Raw genomic sequence first — 12,441 nt, 5'->3', positions numbered from 1 at the left:
CCCGCCGGGCCGCGCGACGTCAGCTCCGAGCCGGGCGCGAAAGTTTCCCGAAGAGGGAGCCCGCGGGGAGCGGAGCGGGGCGCAGAGCGGGCCTGCCCCGGGCGCGCCGCGGTTCCCCTGAGAAAGCGGAGCCGCGCGCTGCCCGGCGAGACCGCAGAAACGTGCGCGGCGCCGCCTCCTCCCTCCCGCTCCGACGGGTTTTGCGTCCGCCTCGAGGCACTACAACCACGGCGATTAAAGCCGTAAAATATTACGGGTATCGCGCTTCTGTAGAGTTTCCGTCCTGAACGCGCCGTTCGCGCGGCCGCTGACCGCGCTCCGGAGAGCCGACCGCGACGGCCGGGCCGGGACCCTGCCCCGCCTCGTGCTCCGCGGACGGGCGCGGGGCGGCTCCGGGGGCTGCGGGCCCCGCTCCGAGGCCGGCGGCGCCTCCGCCGTCTCCCTGAGCCGATGTGACGGCGCCGGGCAAAAAGCCAGTGGCTGCCGAGGAGACGAACGGAGGCTTTCCCAGCGGGGAAGCGTTCTTCAGGTGTTTCTTAGCACCGTCCCAGAGAGCACGCAGCGGCGCTCCCATCCCGCTCCCGGACGTCTTGACGCGACGGTGCGGCTGTCTGCCCTGCGCAGGTGGGAAGGATGGGCTGGAAACGGTCCTGGTAACTTTACGGCTAATTCCGTGCTGTACACTAAGGTTTTGAAGTGGTTGCAGTGCAGGGCTTTGTAACGTGAAGAAAGTACATAAATCAGGTGGATCTAGTAATGGAGGTAGCAGAGCCCTAGCTCAGGAGACAGCCCCTACTTCCTTTTCTATAATGATGGCACGCTATGCAATCACAATCAGCAGCTTTAAAACACTCAGCCTGAGGACTGCCTCGTGTAGGCTTGGTGCCGTGGTCCCTCCAGATTGCTGCACGGCTTGCGATGCACAGCCAGAAGTGAGGTGTAAATAGCACACGTGCCCTTACACCCAGGTAAAGCCAGCCAGCCTTCTGCATGTGCTCCCTGTGCCGCTGTGCTAGCTGGGTGCTGAGCATCATCTACGCACAGAAATCGGTCTCTGTTTAACGTTCTGGTTAGTTCCATGAGGGGATTTGGTTCCTTGTGACCTCCAAAGAGTGAGGAATGGGTTCGCTCACAGGCCTGGAGGCAGGCGTGTTCTGCAGCTCCTGAGGAGCTCCCATAGCCAGGGCTGCCCCAGCTTTCTGCTATACAGGGCTCTGCATGACAGATCAGATGCTCTGCCACATAACATTTGCAAAACTCAACGGTATGTGTGGGGGGGAGTAAAGCACAGGCTTAGAGAGGGGGGAAGCGATAGATCTGCTGTCACCTTTGGGTGCTGAGAGCAGGGAGCATCTCGGCAGAATGGATCCTTCCTTCCCTGCTCAGCGCACAGACCTCACCCGCACAGCCTGGCTCTGTGTTGTGCTGTCTGATCACGTGAAAAAAAGATGAAAATCACACATGGCGTAGGGACACTTTCGTAATATACAGAAGAAACACGCAGCTGATGAGTTCTCTGCTTCCTCTAACTCCCAGATTGAGGAGGAATCTGAGCAAGATACGAGTTCTACAGAATCAAGGGGGAAAAAAAAATCGGCAGCATGCAATTACATAGAAGGAGACAAGACGGCAAGGCAGATCCAGAGGCAATTCCAAGGCTGCCAACACAGCAGCTGGTACAGCTCCCCGAAGAGCTCCACGCAGAACAGCTCCGTGGTTGGTCCCTCCGGCTCCGACTGCCGCCAGAAGAGCTGCGGGGCGGTGGGGGAGGCAGAGCGGAGCACAGGGCTGGCGCTGCCACCCCCCCTCGCCGCAGTCTGTTTCCTTCTAGCAGGTCACAACTGTGGGCTGGGCCGTGACACACACGCGGCAATAGGGAAAGTGTGTGTTGAAATACATTTCTCAAGGATGCCATTAATGTCTGGGAGGAAAACCCTCAAACTGTTTACTCCTAGTGAAGAAGACAAAAAAGCATTGCATAGGTGCTTCTTTTCTGACATACAGTTGAGCAGGGTGCTGTGGCTGGAGAGCAAGGCCGGGGCCAGAGGAGGCTGTGCGCGGTTTCTGGCTCCGCTCTGGCAGTGGGGTGACACCGGGCAGGTTATTTCGTTTTCCCCTCTGTTTCTCCACTTGGAAATCAGGACTGACTCAGCTTCTTCGCTGAAGCAGTTGTCTATCTGCTGATGAAGAGTGCGAGGTGAGAGGCAAGGATCATTCTTTAGCACAATAAATATTCATAATATCCAGCACTGTGCAGTGGGCTTGCTGAGCAGGTGACTTGTCACAGGCCATGCCCCAGAAGGTCCGCCGTCTCCAAAACACTACGTATATGAAGTTGTGCAATGCAGTGAGGAACTAATATAGAGCAGGATGGGTTTTTTGCACCGCCTTATTGAGTGCACGGTTAGAAGAAGAGTTCAGGAAGAGAACTTGCATGCTTGGAGCATGTAAATCAGAGAGTGGCTTCAAAGTAAAAGGAATTTTAATATGCAACAGCTGAGATCATGGGCAATGGAGGCAGAGGAGGCAGAAGAAAGCTGGGGTGGGAACTAAGAAATGGAAGGGTGTGCGGGCGTCAGTGGGGGTAGGATGGAGCAGAGCAGAACTTGAGGAATTTTCAACTTGACAGGGGAGTGTGAACCAGGAAGACAGGGTCAGGGCTGACTAGAGCAGGAAATTACCTCACCAACATTGTGAGTGACATCTTTCTATTGGCCTGGAGCAGCTGTATAAAATCATCATACTCTGACCTCCTGTGCCCTGAAGATGAAAGAATTTCATCTAGTCATTTGAATTAGACTAATCCTATGTAAACAAAATAGCACACCAATTGTAATTTGTTGGAGGGTGCAGATTCATCACAGACGAAGACCTGTGCAAGCATGCGGTGCATAAAACAAGACTTTGCAAACATTTCTCATTTAGTCGTCATCAGAACGGAGACGAATGTGGAAGTGACTCCACTGAATTGTGCCCAATGTGGTGTTTCAGCCGTGCCTGTTACGGTCAGATGCTTACTGAGAACTGCACATCCCTTGGGAAGCACAGAGCTTGCTGCCGCCCCCTCGGAGGCACAGACCTTAGTAGTCGGGGCTCCTGCAGGCGGAGGGCTGGCCGAGCTGCTGGAGGGGCTGTGAGTACTCGCACTGTGAAGCTCCCCCCCAGGAGGGAGCCGATCCCGCCTGACACTGTGCCGAGGGCTCCGGCTGGCACAAAAGCAGGAAGGCAGACGGAAGCCATTTCCAATCACTGCACGTATATTTCGGTTTATGTAGCCAAGTCCCTGTACATCTTCATACAGTCACTTTTTCCTTGGGGCAGAAAGGGAAACTATCTGACTCCTCAACATCAGTAGTTCCATTCCTGTTTTATATTTTATAGGCCAGCATGCAACTTCGTATGAATTCTAGCAATGGGACTGTAAAGCTCCCCACACAGCTGCCCCCACCAGGGCATCCCCTCAGCTCTGCACATTTGCCCTAACAAGACCATTGGCAGCAGATGAGAGAAACCGGTCACGCTAGAAGAAACACTGGTATCTAAGAGCAGGTACGAATCACCCGAACGTGTCCTGATCTGCAGGACAGGTTCCCACTGTCCTCAGCAGGAAAGCCAAGCTAGGAGTTGGCTGTCCCTCCATCTCATGTGCCACACGGACCATTCCTTGCAGGACCGAGAAGGTCCCGGTGCTCCTTTGTCACCTCCGCACAATGGCAGAGCCGGGCAACATAGCTGATAGCTGAGAGACCAGATTAAGTATGGAACCCTAAGGGAACTGAACACATTCACAAGTTCAGCCTGTGTCTGACGAATACCTTCATCTGAAAAGCAGGGGGAGGAGGAGGAACTTCTGAGATGTCAAAATATACCGTTTCAACATTTTCAAAATAGCAGAGCCAAACTTTTTTTTCTTTGAAACAGCCTGTTTCTGACAAAAAGTACCCCCAAACTTAAAAACAATAACAGAAAACAAATTGGAAAAAAGTACTTCTAGAGCTCAATACTCCAAGAATTAAATGAAATCATCATTTTGGCTCAGATTAACTGCTACAGTCAAATAAAAATGACCTTGTTTCATTTTGTGTCATACATACTAACACAAGCGCAGCGCTAATAACTATTCTGGAGCTCCCAGACCTTAGTTTTGCTTCTGTACCTTTCAGCCATAAAGCCACAATCTTTGCCCAGTTCTAATGAAGGTAAAGAAAAAAAAAAGTGAGAAAACACTAACAAATGGCAGGAAGGAATATAAAACTGTGGGCATATCTAATTGTAAGCTTGGTAGAGTAAGTCTTGATTCACACCTCCCTGTAGGGACGAGAAAGCACTGAAGACCTTACAAACTTCCCCACGTCATTACCGAAATTCTAACTGCTGCAAATTGCTGTCCCTCCCACGCCAGTCCTGAGCCACATCCGAACCAAACCTGGCCATGATATGGGCAAATGAGGCATAGGAGAAGGCTGATGGAGGAGTCTTCAGGGTCCAGAAGTACAGGAGTGTAACGAGGGAGCAGAAGACTTCTCCCATGAGCCCCACAGTGACAACCGGGAGTAGCTCAGCACCCTCCTTTGTGGCCAAACCAGATGATTATTTAATTTTTCAGTCTGTAAAAATAGCTAAGCCAATGGCAGGAAGGGATGGCAGGAGAAAGCAAGTGCGGAGTGAGTGACAGCGAGAGTGGCACGGCACCTCCGGAGTGGGAGTTTGGCTTCGCAGGCAGTCACTCAGATCTCAGCGGTAGCCTGGGGCGGTTTTTAGTTTGTAACTTTAATCTTTTAATCTTTCCCTCTCCCCATGTGCGTGGGTGAGCAGCACACGTGGGTGGGTTGATTCTGCAACACCTCTCCCTCGTTCGCTGCTCTCCATCTGTACATTCAGTGGACCCACATTTAAGACGCTGGGGGTTAAAAGGGAAGAAATACCCCGCAACCAAGACTGTGAGCCAGCAAGGGGCTGAACGGTCACCCCAATGAATCGGTTGAGGAGATTCAACACCCCAACTTTCCTGCAGACGAGGCAAGTCAGGGCCAGCAGCAGAGGTCTTCACTGTGTGCAGGTGAATAGGTAGAGAAATGAGCACTGGACAATAACTGGAAAAAAAACCTCTTAACCTGACAGTGAAAGCACATAACTACACCCAGCTGTGTCTGCTGGCACCCGAGAGCAGGACTGTGGCAGTCTGTGCAGGGTGGCTACAGATGGCCAGCAGTGCTCCCCAAAAACAGCACCCAAACTCCTTGCCAGAGACCCCGGTTAGTGCTTACTGCATCTTTGGACAGGCCTCTCACCACAGACACGTAAAGCCAGAGGGCAAAAGTCTTGGCCTCACAGAGATCAAGGGCTTATTCACCACTTAAAAGGCATGACATTTTGCTGCGGTTGAGCAAATACTTGAATCTTTGCTGAAGTCCTGGCTCTCAAGTGCCTCCTGCACATGTGTCTCCTGAGCTCCCAGTGCCTTTATGTGGACTCGAGAGCCCAAATATTAGATGCATGCGTACTTGATGCCTTGGTTTATCCATCTGTCAAACTCAGCTGAGGGTTTTCCACATCACAGCATTTTGGGAAGCCAAGAGCCCACAAAGAACCCTGAAGCCTGTAGGTGAAAAAAAAACACACAGAAGAGGGGAATTATGATTATATTTGGGGCCCTCTTTCCAAGTAAGGAGAAGGCTTCTATGCTTCCCAGCTCCTCTCTTGGCAGTGATTTGTGTGTAGGCAGTGGTCATAATCAGGAAGTGCCTCCTCCAATTTACAGCTGGTGATACCACCTGTGCCTCTCTAATTCCAGCCAAAACAACCACCTCCTCAAACCCACGTGTAAGGAAGGGCAGAGGATCCGGCAATGATAACGCCAAGGGAATAGCAAGACTCTGGTTGAAGTGCTGACATTATCCCCAGACGCGTGCTGCTGTTTATCGGTGTATTTTCTTGCTTCCTGCAAATACAATTGCCCTAGCTACTGAGAGAAGTAGACCTGACTAAAGAGTGCACTAACTGCAACAACAGTAAGTGACAGGACAGGCATGGGACAGAAGAAGAGGTTAAAATGTTCAAATTTACAGGGCCAGAGACTCATGCATGTGCCTGTGTGGCAGCTGGAATGGAAGAAATCGGAGTCATTACTCATCGCTTAAATTCTGTCAAGGACTTTTTTTCTGGAAAGAAAACAGCGAGTTAGTAATCGATGGTGAGGAAGAGAACACTACTTTACAACTGAGATACCAGTGTGTATAGGGGTGTGTGTATATACACATACTTTGTTGGTATTATTCTTTGGTCCCCTGAGCCAGTTTGTCCATCTTCTAAAGAGCTCTTTCATCCAAGTAGCATACCGAGGGGTGTGTGGTTGGGGTTTTTTTGGCAATGTCTAGCACTATTTCAAATTCCAAATGGTTCTCTGCACACACACACAAAAGGAGGGTAAAGTAGTGGTGACAAGTGCCATAGGCCTTCTGACCTATTTCCAACCAGCATGAAAACTGTGAGAGGACCCTAGGAAACAGTCTGGCTTTCAGCATATGGCTTTCAGTCCCTATCATGGCACTCTGAGTGATGTTTTTGCTTCCAGATGAGCTGAAATGAGGTAGATTTCGTGTAGATTACAGCCTACCACAGACTGCGGCTGTTACGGTCTTGATTACTAGTTACCACCCAGGCTTCACAAGGAATAGGTTTTGATGTCTTAGACATTACCAACTGAGATGGCCTTACGTCCCCAGGAGCAAGAACCAGTGTGTTTTCTGGTTGCTGGGAAGCTTCACTAGGCATCACCATGTGGCTGCGGCAGTCCTCCCACAGTGGCTGAAGCCATCTCCCAGTTTGTGGTGGGTCTCAGTTTGCTGCTTCAGTCTACTACAGACCTTGATCAGAACTCTGAAGAGCTGGCATCCACTCTAGATGGCCGAGCTTTTCCACATGCACGTCCTGTATAGGGCACATGCTGTGGTCTTGTTCTGGTCCTGCTGACAAAGCTCCTGTTGGCTTCCCTGGAGCAAGGAAGGCCGAGAGGCACTGATTTTCTGATTTATTAATTGCCTGTCTTTCCAGTTACTCTGGAGCTGTGGGTGCCAAAACCTCAAGGGAGTCACTTACCCTCACTGCAAATATCATTTCAGCCTTTCTGATGCCAGAGGAAAATTAATATCCTTTTGAGACAACTTAAGGGCACTCTGTGAGCTATATAAAGAAAAAAAACCAACAGGATCAGAATGAAAACTAACAGTTTGTGATATCAGATGAAACACTCCCTTTCATTGGCTGTTTTTTTCAGAAGCTGTTTGTTACTTCATTTCACCCACTTCCCATGGCCTCCAAAAGTTATTTTTGAATGACCTGCTTGCCACAGATTCCCTGAAGAGGCCCAACTATTTACTTGTCTTTCAGAAAGTCCCTTGCTAGTGCAGGTACCTATAATTATTCGTATACGAACCTAAAGTGGGCAGCTTCTCATCTTCCATTTAGATTTTTTTAATGGACGATGAAGAAAGGAACAGTTCAGCCGTACCGCTTGGTGCGGCTTTTGCTCTGCAGCTCTCTGAGCCCAGCACCATGCTGACAGGCAAGCACGGGAGCGATCTGCCTCATGATAACCAGGAACACGTGTCTGACATTCTAGAAAGAGTGCTCTTCCCGTGGAAAAGAATCTGCCCAGAGGGATAAAGCAAACACCTCGATGTCTGAGGCCTTCCTGCCATGATGCCTACGAGTCACTCTGTGTAAATGCATCTGCTCTTCAAGCTGGTCTCTGCGGCCTGCCACACTTCCATCTCCTAACAGGGGGTTGTCTTGGCGGCAGCATCCAGCACCACAGGGTTCTAACCTGTGCGTGGGGTATCCTGGTGCTACTGACAGACAAACAACTTCTCTTCGTCCGGACCACAAAGACCACTCATGCTTATGGCAAAGCAAAACGCCAAGACAACTGGAAGCGTGCATCATAGCATCATCAGTCTCCATTGGACTTAGGGTAAGGCGTTCCACCACCTTCTTGAAGTAAGGTAGCAAAGTGTGTCTTGTCCTGCTGCAGGGCCCACGCTGGGTGCCTCAGCGATTGCGAGTGACAGCTGACAGAACTGCAATAAAGATGTGTCTCATGATCTCTGCATGTCTGTCAGAAAGCACCTGGTGGCTGAGACAAACACACAAGACGTGGGGCTTAGTGACGGGACTGTGGCTTGCTTTCCTCTGCGCAAGTCTGACATCAGTGGGAAAGTTCACATACAAGTATTGAAGTAAAATGTATGCACGACCTTTTCAGAGGGGTTTGCTGAGAAACAAAGCGGAATGCATGGGGTCATGTTTGAGTAATACATGGATAGTCGCTAGGTTCACTTCCTCTACAGGCCTTTTTGTTTTCAAAATAATTAGCTGTCAGCTTTTTAAAGGCAGAACAATATATGACCTTCTTAAGGTGCTGATCTATCTTAAGGTAATGATTATTATTAGCGGGGCTGAGAACTTCTTCTGTTACCTAACGCTTCCTGTAATGACACCCTCTTTTGAGATGCTTTGATCTCGCTAAACTTTAATTATTTGGATTAAAATTTTCCATGCTAGGTATTCACTGTACGGTGATATTTTTAAAATCAACCTATCTTTGTACCTGTTTTCAGAAGTCTTACATCAACATCCTCCCTACACAAGACACCGCGGTCCCTCGGTAGACCTCCTACCTGCAGGAGCAGGTTAGGCAGGTCTGCTCTTACTCCACAAGAGAGCTACAGAGATGTTATGTGATGAGATGTTTTTGGCAACAGATGAAATTTTCGTGGGAATGAGCAATTTTTGCTCATTCCATAAGCCTTTTCTACAGACAGACCTATTTATAGCACCGGCAAGACCTAGCTCATTAAGTTAACACGCGTGAAATTTAACTCACGATAAATTAGTATCTCAGCTCACTACAATGGAGGCTCAACACATGGCATTTTGAAAGCAGGGCACATTTGGGGATGTTCTCAAGGCTGTTTCCGGCCTTCCACAGGTACTGCGACAGGGAAGGTCTGATGCAGTGGTGGGGAAAAAGGACATTGTCAGCCATGCTTGGTGAGGACTGCTTTCTCCCAGCTGAGGAGCAGGGTTTCATGTTCCCTGCTGTCCACCATGTCTGGTGGCAATGATCTAGCTCCAAGATGTCACCGAAAACGTGTGCAGTTTCAACTTCATGGCTGAGGGTGATTTTGGTTACGTTTCTTCCATTCTTTTTTCGCCAGCAGGAGTTGTGTAGAGCGTTGCTTAAAGTGACCGTGGGAGAGGAAAGAAAAAAGAGTGTGAAACCTGAAAAAAGTAGCATGAGAAATCATCTGAAATCTACATAATAGAATGTTGCAGGTTGGTGAAGAATCATAACTGCTCTTCTCTATGCAACAAGCAAAGTTACTAAATTACGTTATTGTCTCTCAGCTAAAAAGCAGTTTAATCATACAGATTTGAACCATACATGTATTGAAACACACCTGTTTTCCTCAATTTTTCACGGAATACTGGCCAAAAAATTGTGTGTGTTTATCCTACTGTTATCTTGTATGTGTCAAAAGTAGTTTCTGACCTAAAATACATGCTCCATAAATGGTGACTGAAATAGAAAGTGAGACTTTTTCTCTGATTCAATGCTTTTATGGCTTATGGTAACAAAACCCCCTGCAGAACATTTTCATTTGATTCTTTTTTTTGGCATTTAGAAATTCCTGGTCAACAACGAATGCAAGGTCTGGGAAACCCAACCACTGCCTTTAAAGGAAAAGAAACTAAAAAAAGAGGGATCCCAACGATTAACACTAATAAGAAATAAATATGACAAAATAAAACAGAATGGAAGGGCAGTGCAGCACTTACCTCCAGAACCAAGCAGTAGTTCCAGGTAGGCTTTATTCTAGTAACAAAAATTTCCAGGGGATATTGGTATCCTCATGATTTACAACTTCTAAATTCAAAAGCTGAACCTAATACTACTTGTTCCTTAAAACATAGTACATAGAAAGCTTATTGCTAACTGGAATTACCCAGAGATTGTATTAAAGGCATAATATGCCACAATCTCCTTTGGATTCAAACAACTGTTAGGTCAGACTTTGAAGTTGGCCTCTGATTTTCATGCATGTGTTTTGTTTGATCACTATTAACTGTGCACGTCAGATAGTTCATCTCTTTGTGATTTTGGACATTGTGTCAGGGACCTAAACGCCCCTGACTGAAGAATGATCCTGGGATGGAACAAAGTATTCTGACAGTTTTAAGGGAACTGATATTTGTGGCTGTAGCCGCAAATATCTTGTTTTGTAGAGAGCGCTGACCTTGGTAGTTTAACTTGTTTTTGCAAAGATTTGTTTTGCAAGCAGGTGTTCCACTTGGGCTCTGTATTACGCGTTGGCCATGCGGGTACAGTGTGCAAGTGGAACAAACCCTGCAGACCCTTGAGAGAATAAAAGCAGGAGAGAGGCTGCGGTGTGAGAGAGGGAAAGTGCCCCTTGAAGCAGGGGACGCTCTGCTTGCACTACCTATTGCATCCACCACCAGCATGTTCCTTCTCTCTCCTTTTCAGCGGTTTGCCATCTCTCAAGGGTTGGTAAGTAATAGTGCACTTGCTTAGGGAGTTTCTGCTTCCCACTTGTGGGGATTATCTAAAATGGATGCCTGTGTGTGCGTGAGTGTGCGTATGTTGAATAAAACCCATAACCCTCCATGCTGCTCTGAGTGCACAGTTTGCTTGCCTCTGCTCCCGAGACATCCTGTCTCTCAGATCCAAACATACCCTGAAACAAACATCGAGAAGAACCCTTGAGTTGCCCCACTGCATGTGTGACGGCAATAAGGCTCTCATAAGTTAGGTTATCCCCATGTGATCACCTGAGTGCAAAAAACAGTGTTTCCCAAATTCACATTCACTGTCCAATCCATCTGCACACGTCTGGGAGTCATCTCCTTGGACAGCTACCGGCAGAAGGACCACTGGGTCAGCAGCAGGTGTAGCAGTGCTGGTAGATGCAAGTGACAGACACTTCGTCGCCTCCCCCTGCCTACCCAGCTCTGCAGCTGGGCCAGAAGCTGGTTCAGTGGGATCACAAAGGTGCAGTTTTGTCAGCAGGAGGCTTGGGAGCAGATGAAAGCATGGGTCCGCCATCCCCCAGCATTCCTGCCAGAGAAGTTGAGCTGGTATAGGGTGGGGAAATTAACTGTGCTAGATAAAGGAGAAGTATTAAAATCTTAATTTGCCTGGAGCAGTAAAGAAAACAAGAAAAGGAACTGTGACTCTCCAAGGGATACACCTGCATGCCACTCCTTTTTGGGGGTAAGCTGTAATATTTCAGTTTTACCTGTTGAATTCACGCCCAGTGAAATAGAATTTAGATGAAAACGAGGAGTTTTTAAAAATTATTTTTACCAACCCATTACTCAGCATTCTTCATCTATGATTTAATAGCTCTTTTACCATTCATAACTTCTGCTATTTCAACCAGAGGGAAAAATGTGATAGGATTTTGCATGACTTGAGGGTTTTTTGGGATACTTTAAAAGTAGCTCAGCTTTCAGGCTTTTTAACTGGGTTGAAGCGTAACAAAAACTGGAGTTCCGTAAAATGGCCTGGACACTGAGCTTCTGTAGAGTGCACAAAGTATGCTTTGTGCTTTTTAAAGGTGATTTTGTTCTGAAACGTACTTGGAGCCGCTCTAGAAAGCCTGGCAAATATCAACCTGGTTAAGCACAAGCACAAAGGTTTCTGCTGTCTTGGGTATATTCTCATATACTTGCACAAAGCTTCAAACTTTTTTTTTTTTTTAAATCAAGGCCAACTGTTTTCAATCAACAAAGTATATCGGCAGATCTGGCTGTACGAACCGATTATAAAGATTACCTGAAGCTTGCATACACGGTCACAGCCGTACTGCACCTGCAGTTTCTGGAGACAGATTCTCAGCTGCTGTGAACCTGCATGGAGCCACCAAAAACTCGATTGCAGAGGTCCCTTGCATTTATTTCTAGCAAGCAATTACTGTATGGGTTTTCTTTCCTACTTAGCCTCGATCTGTGAGTGTCCTTTCTCCTGCTCCCTCATCTCCCGAGCAGTCACGCAGAGGGGCAGATAGCTGCACGAGAGAGGCCACTACGCCCTCTGAAGCTGTGTGCCACCTTCTTTGATCTTTCCATGCATCTCCCTGCTCCCTAGAACACCAGCGTACGGCTTCCTAGTTTGCAAACACCTGCACGGTTAACGACGTTGCCGGCTTCAGCTGAGGACTGCAGCATCCTCATGGGCAGCGAAGCGTTGTAAGGACAGACAGCAGGAGAGAGGTGTCCCTGGAAATTGTTCTTTGGTGCAACTTTGAACAAGAAAACCTGCTGCTAAGACACAGAAGGCTGCAGGCTTGCAATGGTGGCATCTGAAGATCCTGACCTTTCCTTCCTTGGGGAGAACTGTTGTGCTGCTGTTCTGAGTAA

General features: G+C 48.2%; 1 protein-coding gene across 1 annotated transcript in view; it reads left to right on the top strand.

Annotated features, from left to right (window-relative positions):
• Positions 1–10,658, top strand: part of LOC110399676 — a 12,286-nt gene extending 1,628 nt beyond the window's left edge. Inside the window, exons 2-3 of the mRNA XM_021398770.1 lie at positions 274–624; positions 7,622–10,658. Of these exons, the coding sequence (XP_021254445.1) occupies positions 274–624; positions 7,622–7,946 (676 nt within the window). The 3' untranslated portion in view covers positions 7,947–10,658. The remainder of the gene's footprint in view (positions 1–273; positions 625–7,621) is intronic.

Source organism: Numida meleagris, chromosome 5 (genome assembly GCF_002078875.1).
Source record: "Numida meleagris isolate 19003 breed g44 Domestic line chromosome 5, NumMel1.0, whole genome shotgun sequence".
Lineage (NCBI taxonomy): Eukaryota > Metazoa > Chordata > Aves > Galliformes > Numididae > Numida > Numida meleagris.
Note: the sequence above shows the minus strand (reverse complement) of the source record. Positions and strands in the feature narration are given on the sequence as shown.